Source organism: Lonchura striata, chromosome 2 (assembly GCF_046129695.1).
Source record: "Lonchura striata isolate bLonStr1 chromosome 2, bLonStr1.mat, whole genome shotgun sequence".
Taxonomy (NCBI): domain Eukaryota; kingdom Metazoa; phylum Chordata; class Aves; order Passeriformes; family Estrildidae; genus Lonchura; species Lonchura striata.
In genome coordinates this window covers 11,760,317-11,780,219 of record NC_134604.1, presented here as the reverse complement: position 1 = coordinate 11,780,219, position 19,903 = coordinate 11,760,317, and the positions used below count along the sequence as shown (strand labels likewise).

The window sequence follows — 19,903 nt, the reverse complement described above, 5'->3', positions numbered from 1 at the left end:
ATTTTGGCTGGGGTGTGCGGTGGGCTTTATGTGTGTGGGAACACAGAGTTCACGCGGCAGCTGACACGCTGAAAAAGACATCAAAGAGCCACTAAGAAAACAAACCGGGGGGCTGCCGAGCCACGGCAGGCAGACATCCCCATCCTGCCGGGAATGTTTGGTTGTTTTTTAATTGGCGACAATATTTTTTATTTACCCTGCTGTCGCCGCACGCCGTTCGGAGACCGGCGCTTCTCGCACACCGCCCGCGGCAGCGAGCCGGGGCTGCCGGACCGAGCCCATCGCTGAGGGGAGCCGGGCCGGGCACCCCCGGCAGCAGCGGAGCCCCGGGCTGGGCCGAGCCGGGCCGGGCACCCCCGGCAGCAGCGGAGCCCCGGGCCGGGCCGAGCCGGGCCGGGCACCCCCGGCAGCAGCGGAGCCCCGGGCCGGGCCGGGCCGGGCCGGGCACCCCCGGCAGCAGCGGAGCCCCGGGCCGGGCCGGGCCGGGCACCCCCGGCAGCAGCGGAGCCCCGGGCCGGGCCGGGCACCCCCGGCACCCCCCGGCAGCAGCGGAGCCCGGCCCCGGCGCAGCGCGGGCGGGGCGAGGCGGCCGCGGGCGGTGGGCGGGGACAGGCAGGGCACCCGCCCCCCCGGCGGTATTTAGCGGCGCCGCGGATCCCGCGGGGCCCGCGGCGGCGACATGGCCGCCGCCAGCGCGGAGCCGCCGAGGCTGGAGCAGCTGCTGGAGCGGGACCCTTACCTGGCGCCCTTCCGCACGGACTTCCAGCGCAGGTACCGCCGCGCGGGCCGGGCCGTGTCCCCTCCCCTCGGCCGGGGCGGCCCCGCTTCCCTTCCGGCGGAGGCGCCGCCGCGGGCGGAGCCGGGGCTGGCGGGGCCCGGCGGGCCGGGGCGATGCGGGAGGCCGGGAGCCGGGCCCGTGGGGCGCAGCCGGGACAGCTCCACGGAATCACAGAGGGGCTGGGCTTGGAGGGGACCGTAAAGATCATCTGCCCTGGGCAGGGGCACCTTCCGCTTGTTCAGGTGGCTTAGAGCTGCATCCAACCTGGCTCTGAACTCTCCCAGGGATGGGACAACCACAACTTCACTGGCTAGCTTGTTCCAGTTCCTCACCACCCTTACAATAATAAAAAGTTTTTCCTAATATCTAATATGAACCTACTCCTAGCATGAACCTGTTTCCCCTTGATCTGTCACTACCTGTAAGTAGTCTAGCCCCATTTTTCCTGTAAGCTCCCTCCAGGTACTCTAAGGCTGCCATTAGGTCACCCCTAAGCCTTTTCTTTTCACTAGCTGCACAATCCCAGTTCTCTCAGCCTTTCCTCATGGGAGAAATGCTTCATCAGCTTGGTGGCCTCCTCTGGACTTGTTCCAAAAGGTCAGTGCCCCTCTTGGGTTGGGGATCCCAGAGCTGGATGGTGTCAGGATGTGGGGGTGATGCACTGAGCTACTATCGCTAACAAAAGAGTTTAGCTGCAATAATCTGGAAATAAACTGCTCCTGAATCTCGTCTTTCCAGAGAATTTTCCTGCAGGCGCATGTTTTGAGGTGTCCCTGAACCGCCAGCTCAGCTGTTTGGCAGACCTGCAATGCATGAAGTAGCAGAGTGTGCATTAGGTTGGTGCCAGGTTGCTGGTCTGAGCATCCCTTTTTTTGTGCCTCTCGCTGGGAGCTGTGACACCGACCCTCGATTCAGGGCCTGGGTGAGAGCTTGCTAGTAGCAGCCTGGGCAAGAGGAGGCCTGCACCCTGCAGAGCCAGGCTGCTGGCCTGGAAAAGCTGCTGAAACCTCACCCGCTGATTGAACACAGTCATTGGGAGCTTTAATGTTGCGCATTTATGTTGTGTTTCACTTGTGCTCCTCTGGCAATCAAAATAATTGTAGTACTGACCAATACCCTGTGTCCCAGAAGTCTGGAAAAGTCTCTTGTGTGAGGGATGTAAGAAGGAATATAATTTTTTTTTTATTCAGTCTTTGGCTTTTTTTTTTTTTTTTCTTGTTTCCATGTTCTACATGGTTTAACATTACAGGTGTCCTGTTGGATTCTGGTATTGAATAGTGGTAAGTCTAGATCTTGTAAAATAGGATTAAGGATTGAGTAAACTATTAGGCTGACTTGCAGAGCATTTTCTCAAAGTAATCTTTTAATGACAGAACAACTGAGAGCTTTATACAGTGGTTCCTGACAAGCTCCTGGCTATACATGTAGTGCTGTAAAACACCTAATTTTTTTCAGTGGGAAGCCAGGGTGTAGGAATTATAAATGGGCAGATCTGGTTCTTAATAAAAGTATTTGTGAAAACATTTGGGCTCCCCGAATGTGCCTGCCATCAAATCAGTCATATTGTGGATAGTCATGTTTATATTTCTGAGGATAATATGGCTGTACTGAGTACATTGAGTTTGCAAAACTTTTCTGTCCTCTCAGGTTTGTGCATCTGTAGCATAGACTTCAGATGGTCCTGTCTCTATCTTGTCACTTTCTGGTTCCTGAGCCTCCAGTTGGTGACTTGACATAGAATTATTGTGAAAGCATGTATCCTGTTAATTAAATTAGAAGAATAAAGCAAAACTTTTGTAGCCGTCTGTGATGAACGGGATGATTTATTCTGAGCCCAAAGAAGCAGCACACCTGTGGATGGTGGAGAGTGCCAGGGAGGGGAAGTTGTAAGTACAGGGAAATGCCTGTTAGTGTCTGCATGCAATGCTCATTGTGGGTTCTATGAATTGTGATTCAGTCTGTAATGGCTTTGGGTGTGTTTTGTCAAGAGTGCCCAGGAGAAAGGAGTTTTACGCCTAATTGCTGTTTGTGTGAAGAGCCAGTTCTTTGGGGCCTGCAGTATATGGGATTTGCTTACTTTATGTCCAGTTCCTTTTCTGGGGGAGGTGGTGAACAGCCCTGTGCAACTCTGTGTGCTGTGTCAGAAATCCTTAGCAGTGTTGGACTATGTGATCTTTGTTCCAGGCTGAAGGGTCCTGTTGCATTTAACTGGTGGTTGTATGACCCATGACTGTGGTATGGGATTTGTTAAATAACGTGTGTGATGAAGCTGCCAGGAATATGTGCTGTTAAGCAAATCTGTGTGTTAAGAGTTGGTTGTTTGTCAGCTGCTTGCCATGGCCTCATCATAGGTAGGACAGAAGGACTATATTAGCAATTAATTTAGTTTTGTAGAGTAGGAAAACTGAGTAGAAATGATGCTACTCAACTGTTGAGCTGGTGACAATCTGTTCATTATTCCTTCTTTTACTGTTGTCTGACTTTCTCTACCTTTGCTCTGGATATCCCTGCCCACTGACTTTTTTTTTTTTTTTTTTCCCACTTGAATAGTTTAGACAACAGAAGTACATGCAGTCTCTCAGTTCAGATGGTTGAGTTTTTCCTGATAAAGGGGATGGGAGGCAGATTTGGTCCCTGGCACCCTGTAGCACTAGAAGTATCTTATGTGCTTGGCTTAGGAAGCTTTGGGAAAAAATAGAAGTGAAAGAGACTTGATCAATTACAATATACGTGGACTCATTTCCTGTCTGAACCTCTTAGAGTTTGCAATGATATTGACTGTACCTAATGTTAAACCAATTCATGGAGTTATGGAAATTTAACAGCTATTAGTTTACATACTGTGTATTGCCTAAAGAAATAAAAATTGGGGCTTTTGACAGAGGATTAAGGATGCTGGATAAACAAAGCTTTTAAACATTTATTGGTGGACATCCTTATATTATGCCTTGTGCAGTAAGATGTGAGACAGTCCTCCCTTTATCTTGCTCAGTAAAAGTTCTTTTGCAGAAGTGATGGGAAATAAAAAATTAGGCAGTGACATCAGCAAGTTGCTGAGTTGCCCTTTGGGCTTGTGTCTATCTGCTCTCTCACCTGTGGCACTGTATTAGCATGGCCAGGTGATTGTTAGTAAAGAACTTTGTAGCTGTGTATCCGTGGCTGTCAGAGGCTGCACAGCTGGCTTGGTTATTCTCACACTCCAAGACCGACCATTTCTGCTGTTGGATTGGGCTGCACATGTCCTTGTTGGGTTGGGTCTCTGAGAATGTGTTTCCTCAGCCTCCCTGGGCAGCTTCTCCCTGTGTTTGGCTACCCAAATTTCTTTTTCTCAAATTTCTTTTGTGTAAATTTCTTTTTTAATCTGTAACGTAATTTGATACAACATTGTTGCTTCTGGTCTATTTTCCCTGTCCCCCTTGGAGTGCAGCCTGGCTCATTGTTTTCTTCAGGCACTCACAGCTACCTGTACCTCTAGATAGCTTAAAACTGTGAGTGGATATGAGCAGCCCGTGCCTCCTTGAGTTAGCTTTTGTACATCTGTTCTGAGGAAACCCATCTCTCAGGCCCTACCTGTGTGCCATGAGTAGAAGATGGCAGTCCAGGAACAAAAAACTGTCTTCTGGGGAGGCTGTAGTGTGTTCCTGCTCATCTATGCCCTGAGCAAGTGCAGGCCTCTTTTTCTGGGGTTCACATCTGTCTCTCCTGCCCTGTGCTCTGCTCCTTCGCCCACAGGATGGTCACCACAGCAGCGTAGCTAATATTGAGATCTTTGTGCATTCTTCTTGGTTTTGTTTCTGTCAGAGGGAGTAGTTTGCTGAAGGCCAGACAGGCTTTAGTCACATCAGCCTGGATTCTGCAGTGTAATATGATTATCCTGATTCACCTTGGGAATTGCCAGATCCATGATGAAATGAATTGTGATGTTGCCTCAAGTTCTGAAAATTTTCCTCTTGCTTTCAAGGACTGTCTCCTTTAACCTCCTGTCAAGTGTAACTTTGTGTTTTAGACAACTGACTGTTTTCCCTCTCTTGCATAAAGCCTCGAGAAATGCTGAATGAGTGCTTTGATAGGAACAAAGGGTTTCTCTAAAGAAGTAATGCCTAAAATGTGATAGTAGGACCTAGTAATTCCACAAGCATGGAGGATGGACTGACATAATTGAGTGACTAGGAGAAGAAAGCCTTCTGGTCATGTTCCCTTTTCAATACTTTGTCATGCCTGGGCATGTTGCAAATGGTGTTCATGGAGAAAATAGAAAATTGTAATTTTTTCTATTTCGATGAATGCCTGAATTTGATCCTGAGTCAAGGAAGGAGTATCTTCTTTGGGATGAAGGGAAAACAGTGTGTATATAGTGAACTGCTCAGCCTTGACCCAAATATAAATTATTCAGATCTCCAAATAAGAATTTGCTTAAAAAACAAACAAACAAACAAAAAAATTCCCAAGTCATAGTGCTTGTGTAGAGTATCACTGAGCTACATTGTTTGACCATCTGTGATGTGTTTGCCCACAAGTATTTTGTTAAGTCTCAAGTGTTATTTAGACTAAAGACTTTGTATAATTTAGTATGTATTTTTAGTCTTTTACCTCTTAGAGCATAATTGGTTCAATTAAAACCATTAATGCCTGTGGTGTAATTGCATTTTATGGAATTACAAACTGGTGTTAGAAACTGTTACCTATTAGAATTTTCTGCTATAACAATGTGCATGGCTTATATTTTACAAGACTGTGCAGCTGCCTCTGTAACCTACTGATTATGTAGCCTTTGGTGGAAGCTTTTTTTGCATAGTTTGATTTATGGAATAAATAAGAAAAATTATACCAATGCATAGCTTCAGCCTTTGTCTTCAAACACCACTAGTTGGTTGAGCTAGATAAAATGCTGCTGAAAGTGCTTGACCATATGTATGGGTTGAGAGAGAGGGGTTCCATTCCTTCTGAAGTGTTTATGAGCTGGTCAAGATGGGAATGTGTATTCAGTGGCTTTTGTAGCAGTATCAATTACCAAGATGTCCTCTCACTTGGCTCATAGCTTTCTTGTGTTCTGAGATCCCTCCATTCTTACAAATGGGGAATACTTGCCATTCTTCCATTTTTATCTCCCATTTTGTATCTGATTAATGCCAGTTTAATGCTGCTTTATGGTTCTGTCTCTTTTAATCTTTTTTGAAGATTAACAGTGGTGGGTACCTGACTGAGGTATTGAAAATGAAGAGGTGTTGAGTTGGGTGTGACAGGGCTGAGTAGGAAGGCAGCTGTTGGGGTCTAACAAGTTTAGGAATAGCAGTTGAAGGGTAACTAAGCTAGAATCCTATTTTTAGATTGAGATGGAAAGGGTAGAAGGACTGGAGTATGATCTGTCACAATTAACACAACTCTTATGTATCATAATGGAAACTGGATTTTCCTTTTCCATTTTGTCTCCTACAGATTGTTGTATTGGGTGGGCAGAATGAAATATTCATGAAAAACCATGTAATATATGGCTGTATTTTGTTCGTTTTGGTGGCCTCCCATAAGTTCAGGAGACTTCTGTTGATTCTAGAACCCTGCCAATTTAATGGAATATATCCTTCTGCATTATTGCAGTCTTTAGCTCATGTGCATTTGGATTACTAATCTTGACAAGCATAGTTGACCATCTCACTCATAAACTTAATTTTTAAGTGTCTGAGGAAGTACTTACATGGGCCAATGTACATCTAGCATATGTATGCCTGGTGTAGCACTCCTCAAAAGATTCAAGTTGGAATTGTGTTAATAGCTGCCAGGTTTATAAAAAGGCAGGAACAGAGGAGGATGTAGGTATTGCTTTTTGTTAGCAGACTGGTTGCCTCTGTATAAAAATTAAGACTTGGTGTTGTCTGAAAAAATTAATTGAGGCCCCCTCAGCTCTGTTATGTAGTGTTGGCTTATCTGAGTGTGTTGGATCGACTCTGAGAATTTGCCTGGAATTCTATAATAATTCATTACGTGACCAGGAATCTGAGTACTGTTTCACTTTAATAGTGAGGGAAAGCTTTGTCTTGCTGAATACTTTACATTCAGGTATTTATGCATGTTTCTTCACTGCTTCAAAGGTGTAAAGAAGGCATTCTTATGGAGGACTGTCTTAAACTGACATCCTATCTCATGAAGATACTTCTCTCCCCCTGTTCAATTTCAATATTTATGTGTAGACACTTTTCTTTCAGGCTCCCTGTTACCTTTTATTTACTCCCAGTATCTCATCCTAGCTGTTCCTTCATTTTCTGCCACAAAAGATAGCTCCTTTTGGCTTGTTCAACGTCAGAGATCTAAAATCTCTCACTCAGGCTTGCATTTGCTTTGTACTTTCTGAAACTTTGTTTCATACAGTTATTCATCAGGTTAAAAAGAAAATAATGACTTCAGGCAAAGTGTCTAATGCAACACAATCAGGTCTTTGTATTTAAAATGTTAAAAATGTAAGTTTTCTTCTGGAAAAAGAATATTCAGCAAAAAAAAAAGTTTCTACCTAGAATATGGCTGTCTCTTCCCCATGAATCTGACAGTTCGATGTTCTTACAGCACCTCATGTTAAGAAATTGAAGGCCAGTTGTTTGAGATGAGTCCTGTTGATTCTACAAAGAATACACCTCCAAGATGCTGCTCTTGGAAGCACCTAATTAGTGACTATTATCTGGACATTATTTAAAATAAAAATTTAGGCTCTTGGTAAAATAGATATCTGAAGACCTGCCAAAGGACCCAGCTTGATTACTTCTATTATGTGAACATGTTAAAGAAATTGTTCCATGAATCTGGGAATTTCTAAGGCTAAACTTATATTCTCTTGGTATACTTAACAAAAAACCCTTACTGGCAGTTTAAGTCATTCAGCTGTGATTCCATTGACTGGTATTACTTGCAGGTAGAGGTAGCTCTAATGCTTTGTTAGACACACTCCTTTTCTCTTTGAAGCTGTTGCTCAGGCATAGGATACTTTGCTTCCTTTGTATCCTTGCTGTTCTGTTGTTTTGCCTCTGTTAGTGCTTAGTATGTCTGCCCTTGTGCTTAGGGATGAAGAGGGAAAATATTTTGAAATTGGATCATGAAGTTCTGGTAAGGGTGGGCCTACATTCTTCAGAGAAGGAATGCCACTGCTAAAAGGTTATGCCAAGTTTAGAAAAATATAGCCTAGATGTACAAAAGGAGTGATGCTCAGTCACACAAAATTAACTGAGGTGTGCCAGCTTCAAATAGAAAATGTGAGTTTCAGCCCTTGTTGCCTGAACTGGTGTTGTGTTCATTGAGTGAATTTGTTTTTCACAGTCTTTAAAGGGAGGTTCGGATCTGGATTCTTCCACTTATAAGTGGTTTAGGTATGACATGCCAAAGTAAGGACACTGTCTTTTATGTGGGGGAATTCTGCTGAAGTACATTAGAAGAGTAAGGACTTCAAGCTTATCATTATTTCTTCTTTAATTTCTTCCACTCAAAACCAAACCCTAATGTGTCAGTCAAGAAAAGCTTCTGGAAGTGGGGATAAGTTGGCATATGTAAGCAAGCTACATGGATCTTGAATAATGCTTGCTAATCTGTGTGATTGTAAGAGAATTATTTCCCTATTTCTGGGCATTGGTTACAGTCTGAACTTCATTTGCTCTCATCCTTCTTTTCAAGGGGGAGCTGCTAGAAAAGGTTCTTTATGAGACATTGCCTTGGGACAAGTGAAAAATAAACTTACTGCTCATTACAGATGTAGGTAGTTTATGACTGTTAGTTTGAGGACTTTTTTTTTGAGAAAACAGTATATTAGATGGTGTCTAAACTGTGCCAACTGTGTGTGGGTCAGACTTCTGGTTTGAGGGCACTCTTTTTCCTAATATGTCCCTGAGAGGCAGGCTATATTTATGTACCTCCAGGCATTCCCCATAGTCACATGTGAATGCATTGTCATCATCAAATCCAAGTTTTTGGTTGTGTAAGCATTTGATAAGATGATTCAGAAGAAAGGCAGGAGGGCCAGGGGGAATTGTCTGAAAGACTCTTATTAAAATCATGCTGAGTTACTGTGTGTTGTAAATGAAAACATGCTGCACTACTGCAACTGTTTGGAAATTGCCCATCTAGAATGTATTCACTGCATGAACATAAGAGTCAGCAGCTCATTTTAGCAGCTTTAGGCTTTAGGGGGCATCCTGATTGTACCATACCTGCTATCCCAGCAAAAAAAAAAAAAAAAAGCTTAATAAATTCTGCTTTATGTGTCAGGCTTAAGCAAGTTAACATTATTATTTGACACCTGTTAATAGTTAACATTATTTGATATTTACTGGAGGATATATCCCCAGTATAAATGTTCCTGGTATGACAGGAATTGGTAAGCTGTAAGGTCATGGATGCTTTCCAGTTTAAGAAAAAGAATTCAATTTCCATCATAAGAAATTATTACTCTTTGATCACTTTCAGCAACGTTTAATTTGACCTCAATAAACACTTCTTTCTTGAAAATGCTACTCTTTTAAATTTTTGAAGCTTTACAGAAATAAGGAGTTTGGAATACTCCTTTGGTTGCAAGCTTTTTTGAGGAAATTTGGGCAGCATGAAAATAATTGCACAATAGGTTTATGTTGTTACACAAACAGTGGTGATGACTCCTTAGAAGCATTTGTGACACAACAGATGTGATGGTCTGGGAGAGGAGCTGGTACAGGGGCTCTCCAGAGCTGAGAGCTAAAATCTACTTTTTTGAGAAGTAGAAATTAGAGAACTTGGTACATCAATGTAAGACTTAAGGTAAATAAATACTTTGTGTTGATTCTCAAATCCTTTCTCAGCCTGTATTTTGATGGGATTTGTCATCTTGTGTTATTTCCTGTGTCCTACCCTTCTGCAGCTGTCCTTCTCACTCCCTGAAAATCTTTGATATCCCTAAAAGAAATACAGAAGGAATGAGGGAAGAAAAGAAGGAACAAAGTTGGAAAAGCTTTCTTAACTCCTTGGTAAGAAAGGAATGAACAAAGTTGAAAAAAGACAAGTTTTACAAGGTCAGGCTTCTGCATGCTGAATGAGCCAGCTAATTTAAATCTACTGTCTGAACAACCAAATATTGTCTCTCTGTGAACTACCAAGCATTAACTTAATCTTTGAAAAGCTCATGGATCGTCATATATTTCAAGTTGAATAAATGGATATTGTTTTTAATAAAATACTTCACTTCTGGGAAGTAAACAGTGTGTGTCTAGTTCTGCCAATGGTATGGCCTCTCTGAACATATGTGTGAGGTTTTTTCCCAGTGAAAAATAGTCTGTTGGAAAAAGTTTTTCATTTCCCTTTCAGTAGGGCTCAGGTGTCTTCTGTACATTTTTTTATTTTCACTTAAAGAGGAAGCTATTTAGAAAAATACAGCTTAAAAAAAAGGATCATTGGCAGAATATAATTAAATCTTTAATCTTGCAAATAATGTGGTGGCTATACTATCTTCTTCCTTTGGTCCAGCCTTTATGAGTCTTAAATAACTGTACCAATTTGCTCATATTCTTTTTAGTTAGGGTTCTCTTTGTGCTTCTGTTTTTCTTCCTCTCTTGGCTGCTTTCTTGGTGCTGGTTATCAATTGTTTTGAACAACAACAGGCGCTTTTGGGTTACTGCACAACAGTAGCATGACTAGAAGAATAATCTCCTCATTGGCAAGCCCCAAAGTGGTGGGAGAGAGGCTGCAGCAAAGCGTAGCATTTGGGTTACACACTTGAGTCTGTCCATTGTCTAAGCAGCTTTTCCCCTTTCTTGGAGAAAGCAAATCCAAGGAGGTGTTGCTGCCTGCTTTGTCAGGCAGTGAGGGGGAAAGTCTAAGTGATAAACGGATTAAAAAGGTCAGTTGAGGCAGGAGCTTGGTACTGGTAAGAATATCAGAATGGTCTGTGTTTTAACTCTTTCCTCCCTGTCCTGCCTCCATGTGTAACCCCCAAACAGAAACATCTGCCTCTAAAAATGGGGAGGAATTGGATCTCTAAAGATGTTTTTAGTCTGTGCAAAATTCAAAGTAGTTGTAGCTTAGCTTTTAGTGAGGTAAAGCTTATTTTGAATGTGAATGCTAGTTTTTCTTTTGTTTGCTGTACAGCCTTCTATGTATTTTCCCCAAAGACCATAAAAATATCTTTATTAATTGTGCTTTATGTACATAATGCATAAGTATATATAGACACAGCTGTTTTTGAGGAGTTTTAGCTGGTCTATGTGTAAATTCAGCCTTCACTAGAGTTCACTGGGAAGTTTAACTATAGCTTATAGAATTTACTGACTTAATCTATGGTGTATTTGTTACAAAGTTTCTAAGAAGAGTTCCTTAATGCCTAATTTTATAAACATCTGAAAAGTTTTTTCAAAATATTGCTGATTTGTTTTAATCCTGTTTACAACAATTGGAAAGTATTTAAGGGGAAAAAAATCAGACTTGTAATAGTCTTTAAATAGCAGATTACTATTAAAAACTCTGCTTGCTATTGCAGCATAATTTGAATGTGATTACAGTGATTAGTTCTTTCAGAGAAAAATTTATAAATAAGAAGTGTTGCCAAACTTCTTTGCATTTTCTTTGTTTCATCAAAAATTTTGGGCAGAAGAGCTTTTTCTATTTGCTACTTGGCCTAAAATAAATAAGTGTATGAGTTCATGAATCAGATTATTTGCTACTTCACTTGAACACTGTAAATTCATGTAGTTAAAAACACTTCAAAGCTGAAGACTCCCTCTTCATTTCCCTCCTGTGCCCTCAGTTTTAGATGCTGCAGTTGATGTGTATGTAGGCAAATGGAGAACTTTTCTCAAAAACTGAAAACCCTAACAATTGGGTTCTTCTTTTATTTACTCTTATTGGGTCATAATGTCAGTGTCTAATTCGGTTATGTATGAAATGTATGTTATTTTCATGTTGCTGTGGTAGATGATCATTGAAAAGCTGAGGTTTGCAGGAGGCAAGACCTGGGGGAGGTTAGAGAAGTTTGCTGACAGACTTAATGTTACTAATGTTACTATCTGGGCACATTTAGCTTTGCTACTACTTGCATATAAATTCCACCCCTTTATCCTCAGAATTTGCATGCAGTGAATGCTGATTTATAGCAGGAGCTGTCTTTTCACTGACTTGAAGGTATTTTGTTCCAGAGATAGGTGTGAGCATGTTTTAGGACTGAAGATCACACATAAGCTAGTCTAGAATTCACTTTGTCCTCACATTCAGGCAATGACTGCTACTTAGGTGAATCTTCAAGCTGCTCCAAACAAAGCAGGTGTCACCTTGCAGCTCCTTTTCTGCAAGGCTCTCAATACAGTGAGCTTCAACAGATTTCACGCATCTATTGCTTAAACTTAAACAGTTTCTGTTAACTTTTTCAACTGGATACTAAAAATATAAGGTTCTTAAATGACAATGGAAAACAGTCTATAAATCTGGTTCTTCAAAAATATGCTTTTTCTTCTGAGGAAAGCAGTCTGCTGCTTTTCCTGCAAACTGATAATAGGATGAAAAAGTGTTCATAGTACAGAAATGAACCTAGTCCTTTACCCCTTTAATTGGTAGAAAGTGTCTGTGGGTTCCAAATGAGTAACATTAATACACTCAGTTTGTGTTTGGAGATGTGTGTATTTCAGCTACAGCTTGTGAATTCAGGAAGGACAGGAAAAGCTTTACTAAAAAGATTCCGTGACTAAATACAACTAATGATCATTCTCACTTGAAATTTCATTAAATTTGGACTGAAATAGGGCTTGGATGTCAACTATTTTAGCGCAGCCAGTAAAGCAGGAATGTTGTTACCGCACAATAACAATGACTGGATTAAAATGTCTTTGCATCGTGAATAGGATCTCTTTGGACCATGAAGTTGTGGCCTGAGTATTGCAAGATAACAAACAATGTCTTTGAGTGTGACTATCCGGCATTCTGTATTTTGACCAAGTGATTTGACTTTTTGCTTAGCAGTTAGTAGTATAAACAATGATATAAACAGGCTTTCTTCTACAGCAGAAGCAAATACTTCCATCTGAGATGGGGGTCTTTGAGTTGCAGAACAAGAAGTAAGGCATGACCTTCTGTAATATCATAAATAACATATTGCCATCAAAGCAGACATCAGACTGAGCTTTCAGCAGCAGTCAGGGTTGACTTGAGTGATTTCCAGCTCAAAATGGAGGTAGCTCTAAGTGGCAATTATGTCCATTAAGTGTCATTGTAGACCACTTTGACCACAATGATTTCTGACAGAAACAGCTCCCAAGCCTTACAGATGCAGGAAATGCCAAATCTGTCAAGATCTGATTCTTCTCCAGATGTCTCACTGAACAGCTTGTTTGTCCTTATGCAGTGGGGATCAGAATAGTTTCCTGCAAACCCAGTACCTGTTAATTACCGTTATTAAATTTTAAGTGTTTTCTCAAAAATGGATAGTGAGTTCTGGGGTGGAGGTTGAATAAGAATTGCACTCCTTGACAGGGAACAAAAGAGGGAGTTACTGAAGTAGAAAGTCCAGAGAAAGTAGTAAATGTCCACAAAGAGACATCAACAATATAATGTACAACATTGACATACTTTATGGTGTAAGAGCATGCATTTCCTAATACAAATAATTGCTGGGGCCCAGTCCAACCCTGTTTAAAAACTGGCAAGCATTTCTAATGTAGACCTGATTTTAGAACAACAGTTTTCACAGTTGGAGGGGTTAGAGACAGCTCCTGGGTACACTTGCATAATTCCTTTAGATGGTGCTGGGGCTGACTGACATAGGAGGTCTGACACCATGTTTGTGCAACTTGTGGAGTTTACCAAGAGGTAACAGATTGAACTTCAGGTATTTGACTCCAGTGATTACTGTGGGCTATCAGTTTCAAAGGCTGCTCTGGGTATTGTTGACTCTTGTCAGCAGCCTCTGTATGTAATTGCTTGTTTAAATAACTGTAAAAATGCCACTGAGATTTCTCCACAGATAGATTTTTATTAAATGCTTCATGACATTTGTCTAATACAAGTCATGTTTAGTCTGTGCGAAAAAAAGGAATGTGATAGTAGTAAACTGTGGTGGTTTTTGTATTTATTTTTTGAATTTTTTTTTAAGTTAAGGTTTGTCTGTCCAGCTTTTGCTTGTTCAAAAGAACAGATGTGCTAAGTGTGTCAATATTTTTTTTTTTATGTGTGCTGTTCTCTAATTCTGTTTCTTAAGTTTATCTTGCTTCTCTTTGCTAGGCTGCATGGATTGCCTGCCAGAAACTGTAAGAAACTTGGGGATTTATCAGAAGGGAGAATGCTTTTAGCCTCTGGAAACTTTTCTGGCATTCATTCTATCAATATTACTCCATGATAGGTGTCAGACACATGGTGCTTACATTCATGTCTGTTACAATATTGTTACATACAGACAGTGTATGGATATTGTTGAGTTGAACAGGTATAGGTTTTATCCTTTGGTTTTCCATGAGTTGTTATAGTGATGATGATTAATTGAGAAAAGACCAGACATGGCTTGTGCTGTGTCTTGGAGATTTCTTTTTTGGTAGCATTACTCCTGGTATTTTCAGTGAGTGTTGCTAATTAGAGCAAGATAAGGCAAATTTCTATCAGAGAAACAATGGTATTAACTTGCTTGCCTCTTTTTTTTTTTTTTTTTTTTTTTTTTTTTTTTTTTTTTTGCAGTAGTTGGAATTTGACATTTGCTTCTTCCTGGCACAATGAAACATAATTTTGATCTGATGGCTCCAAACCCCTAGCTTTGACGTTTTTGATCATGCAAAAGCATAAGTGATGAATAGGAGAAGAATAAGTTTTGGGGTTTTTTTTGGTTTTTTTTGTTTTTTTCAAGGACCATAATTCTTGTGACAAGGAAACTGTAACAGAAAAGTAGGCATAAACAATAACTTGTGGCTGTTTTTTTTAATGTCTTTCAAACTTTGCGATGATGTATTCCCATAAAATTTTTCAAATGTATGGGCATTTTTATTTTAAACTAGAAGGTTTTTTGTTTTTTTTCAAATATCTATCTGCAGTAAATTAGCTTTCTGAATCTATTTTACTGAAGCTTTTGATTCTCAAATGTCAGTGTAAAGAAAGTATCCATCCTCTACAGCTTGTAAATTACTTTTCTGGCTTTCTAAAGCTTTGTGCAGAATCAGCTGACCAGGACTAAGGTTGCATGAACAGCTCTGTTGGAGAAGATAGGAAGGAGTTGAAAATTGCTGGTTGAGAGTTCTCTGGGTCTTGCTGTGCATCAAGGTGATGTTCCTGCTGTGGTTTGATTTCTCCTTTGGAGGACAAGAGACATTGTAGAAACTTCAAAATTCAGTGGGGTATGAGCTTTTACCTGGTAAAAATCTAATAGCCTGTAAGATATAAAGAGGCATCTAGAAAACAGTCAAGATGGCAGTGCTGTTGTGCATGTCCTTTGGCAATGAATGCATAATTTCCTAGGCTAAAAACTTTGGCTTAAAATTTTCTTTTTTCCTGCTGTTTCTATTCATACTCTTTCATCAGCTGATCCACTTCTGAATTATGAAAGAAACCATGAGGAAATTGAAGCAAAGAGAAAATTGTGGTCTTGACAGATGGACTCAGCAAAGGTTCCTTTGTGATGTGGAATAAAATGGGGAGGTTTTACAGTGATAGATCTTGCCAAATACAGACTACATGTATAACCTTAATTAAATGACAGAGCTATTTATAAACAATACTGGAATTAGCAGACAAGCTAGTGTGTTACAGCTGCAGTGTAGGATATCAGATTGTAAGTTTAGTGTTTCAAAACTCATATTGACTTGGAGCCTGAATAGGTGGTGACATGATGAGGATAAAATATTAGGGTACTGTTGCCCATACTACCATAAGATTCTAATATACTTTGCTGTTTCTACCACTCATGATATAGCCACATTAAATTTGGGACTGGACAAATCTAGTGGAATTTCATACACTCACATGTATGTACACACAAAGTGGCTACTGTAATAGAATTTGAATTCCTGTCTTACCTAATAGCTTCACTCTGCAACTTTTAAAAACATTCATCACCTCAACAAAGATAAAATTAAAGAATGTGGGTGTTTGTGAGAGCCAAGGCAAATCTGGGAGCAGAAGGAAAAGAAAATAGGAAATGCAGATTTGCAGACAAGCTCTAAAGGTTGTCATGAAAGCTTGGGTTACATCTCTTTCAGAAAGTGCCCACACTCTGCTGTGTTCTATTTTCCAGCTATGAAGGGGAAGTGTGTGGTATGGGAGTTGTCTGGGTAGGGTTTTTGAATAATTGTTAGGGTGGTCATAATATGACTGGAGCAAACAGGTTGTAATTGCAACCTGTAGTGTTGCTTTTCATGATGGTTATTGCAGTGACATGGTAATTGCAGATCACATGAAGTCTCAATAACTTCTGTGGTGGATTATTGCTTCTTCCTGCTTGTTCCTTTGTGTTCTGCTGTGATAGCTGACAAGGGAGATAGCCAAATGCAGGGAGCTTAAATAATTGCATCATTGTATCATGTGTCTACATGAGCAAGATGGCTATCAACCTTCAGGTGAAATAATGGCATATTTCATTGTGTGTCTTCACTAATTCTTGGTGCTCTGATATCCTGACTAGATAGTACTAAGAAATTTTTATTAGTAGATAGAACCATGTAAGTGCTTTTTTGTTAAATTTTTAGAAATATGGGTAACTGTCAAATCTTAAAGAAATAGTTTCTGCATTATTCATGATGCAATTTGTATTGGATACGATTGTGTCAGTACTCCAGGGAATGCTGTACATTATGGGAAATGTTGTATCCTACCAAAACGCAGCCAAACAAAAATCATATCATCATACATTACTGACAGTGCACAACCCTTGTGCATATTGCAAAGGTATCTTGAATTCAAGTATTATGAAAGGGTAAAATATGCAGACTTTGTGTTTTCAGGTCTTAGAAAAATATTTACATCATGTCTTCTATGCCTTTTACATTAATTACCTTTCCTGCTTTTGCTTGCCATGAGAACCATTTCCTTGTAAGCCTTTATTGTATTTTTTACACAGGGAGTAAGTATTGTGGGTGTGCAATCCAGCACTTCATGGTCTTTGAGAAGTTTGGAATTGTGAGGCTGATAATATAAATCTTTCTTTTGAAACAATGAAGCAGTTGTGTTGCTTTACAAGGTAGCGGAGAGAATTCACTCCAGAGTATTAATTACAAAAGAAAGAAATATGTTTTAGAAAGATGGAAATTTGATAGTAAAATACCTTAGTACTTGGTAATAACCTAGAACAAGTCTGGTTTTTTTAATTGTTCCGGTGACATCTGTGTTGTAAACATCCAGAATAAAAATACTTGTGGAACAAAATCTCTCTGATTCTGTCATTGTTATACCATATATTTTAATAACACTGAAATATTCAATTGGAACATGCTGCACACTACTGAAAATCTTCATGAAATCTCATGAACACAGGTGATCTCAGGGTTGAGGGAATAGAAGATATTGTGAATTTGTGTGGAGCTGGTGGCATGGGATCATACAGCTCAAAAAGGAGATTACAAGTGCAAACTAAAATTGTAATAGCATTTGTTCTTCACTCTTCAAAATTGTTAATAAAATGGGGTTATTTGGCTACTCAGTGCTGTTCAAGGTGTGTTATTTATGGATTTGATGGGGAGCACTCTATGTGTATCTGTATTTTCTGTGAATTTTTGGGATTGGGGGGTCTTGTGGTTTTGTTTGGTTTTTTTTTCTGAACTGTCCGAAGAGTGAGCATTTTCTGAACTCTAGCAGTAAGCAAAATTTGAAGTTCACTGAATGATCCTAGAATAGCTGTCCTTGATGCAAGTTAAACTTAATACTAAGTTTATTTTTGTTTCTGGGAGAACAAACAAACAAAAAATAGGAAATCAATCATTAATAGGCTGAGATAGTTTCTGTTGCATTCAACCCCATAACTGCTGCTTTTCCATCACCCTCCCACCAAAACCAAACCAAAACCCAACCAACCAACAACAAAAAACCCCAACAAATAAACCCCCCACAAAACCCTTTGCAACTACTTGCTACTTGGAATTTATTCTCAAAGGAAGAGTGGAGGGTGCCTGACACTGAAATTTGGTCTAGAAAGAGCTAGCTGACCAGCAATGAGACAAGATTTAGTTTTTAAGTTTAGGCCTTGCATTCTGTTTGTTTTAGTAGAAGAACTAAATATCATATAGTTATATGATAGTTAAGCATAGTTATAGCATATGTTATATATACATATATGCCATGAACCATATCATGTTCATTGTCACTCATGTTTGCTGGCTTCTGCCTCTGCCAGATTACATACTTTGAAAGTGCTTATCTGTTTTGCCCAGTAATTTCATATGTAAATAATGAGCTAATTAAAGAACAGCTCTTCTATTCAAGATACCTTAAACTTTTAATAGAATGAATTTTGTTTTGGTGTTTTTTTTTGGTGTTTTTTTTTTTTCTTTTTTTTTTGCCTGTGTGTCTTGGCTATGTGTGAACTATTTGAAATGTCAGATTCATATAGTTGTATCATGGACACTTTTACTTGTCTTGGGACCTGTATGGAGAAAATTGACCCTGCTACCTGGGGAGTTCACAGCCTGCCTTTGCTCCAAACTGAGATGAAGGGAAGGAGGAAGGGCTTGCCAAAAGGGAAAGTTGTGGGCAAAGAACAGGTCAGGACTTGGTTGTGGGACCCTGCATTTTGCTTGTCCTAGACTTGGAAAGTGCTGAGAGCCTGAGGAACTAAATGGGAGGGCTGGTGGAGAAGCTGAGTAGGTCCTGTGTGCTCTTAAAGGGTTTAATAGAACAGAGTTGTATCATGCCTGCAAGTTGAGATCTATATAGGAGAACACAGATGGGAGACTCCCCCAAAGGTCAAGTGTTACACATGAGTGCAGTACAGTTCTAGCAACCCTTTAAATACTAGAAAGAGGGATGGATTGCTGGTTTGAGCTCCTTAAGTTGACCAGATCAGTTTTTGTTCAAATTATTCATTATGTATACTGACTATGCCTTCATGAATGTAATTTTTGTGGATTATACCTCAGTAAGCAACCTGAAAATTTATGCTTGATTAGGAGGGGTCTCTTAAGAAGCTGTCTGACAAGTTGAACATTTGTTTTTTTCAGTTGTATTTCCTAAAATCATCAAATGGTTTGGGTTGGAAAGGACCTTGAAAATCATGCAGTTCCAACCCCACTGCCATGCACAGGGGTGCCTTCCAGTGCAGGTAAAGGAAAAAACATTTAAATTCAAGCCCTGCTTATTGTTCTTCTCCTCACGTGATATATACATCTTGTGCTGGAAACCTTAAATGAGCTTTTGCTCCATGGAGGACATAAAATGTGACCACATGGACTGTGTGGTGATTTGGATTTGGGAGAGAGGCTGTGGTTCTGGGTTGTGTTTGCCTCTCTGACCTGTACTAAAGGACTGTGAGGGAGAAAGAAGGGCAGGGCCTTTCTGCAAGTCCCTTATCTGTCTGGTGTGTTGCTGGAAGCTTTCTGTCATAACCAAATGCAAGGGTATTGTGTAATGTGGTGCACTGGGACACCACACAGGGCTTTTGAACAAAGATGTCTGTAAACGTCATCACACAATCACCCATTCTGTGGCTTAACATTTAAAATAAATTACGAGTTTATTTAGGGTGGCTATTCTTAAAGGCACTAAATGCTCAGCTTAAAAAAAAAAACAAACCTGTCAGAATAATTATGAATTTTTCTTAGAGTAAATGAATAACTGTAAGAATTCAGTCTTCCTTCAGATTTAAAAATAAGAGAGGTACTTATTAACAGCTCTTTGCTGTGTAAGAGGCTACATGATGTGTGGCATTACACTAATTCTAGCCATCACACCACAATGAATTAAACTGTCTGACTCCCTCCTTGATGATGTAGAGGTATGTTTTATCCTTTCAAAGGAAGACAGATGCTAATCTACTTTTGAGGTAGTAGCTGGGCTGTTTTTTCCATGGTTTTATGTATTTTAGTCATGTGGAATTCTTGTGTGCCTAGATACAGAAACACAAAGAAAGAAAATTAAAGCAAGCTTAGGGGGAGTGTATGTGATTGCCAGTAATGCAAGATCTATTAGAATACTCTGGCATTTGCAGTGCTTGTAGTTAGTATTTGTTGTGAT

At 40.2% G+C, this 19,903-nt stretch overlaps 1 protein-coding gene across 1 annotated transcript in view; it reads left to right on the top strand.

Moving 5' to 3' along the window:
• Positions 1–646: 646 nt before the first annotated feature.
• Positions 647–19,903, top strand: part of GBE1 (1,4-alpha-glucan branching enzyme 1) — a 138,406-nt gene continuing 119,149 nt past the window's right edge. Inside the window, exon 1 of the mRNA XM_031505937.2 lies at positions 647–771. Within this exon, the coding sequence (XP_031361797.1) occupies positions 680–771 (92 nt within the window). The 5' untranslated portion in view covers positions 647–679. The remainder of the gene's footprint in view (positions 772–19,903) is intronic.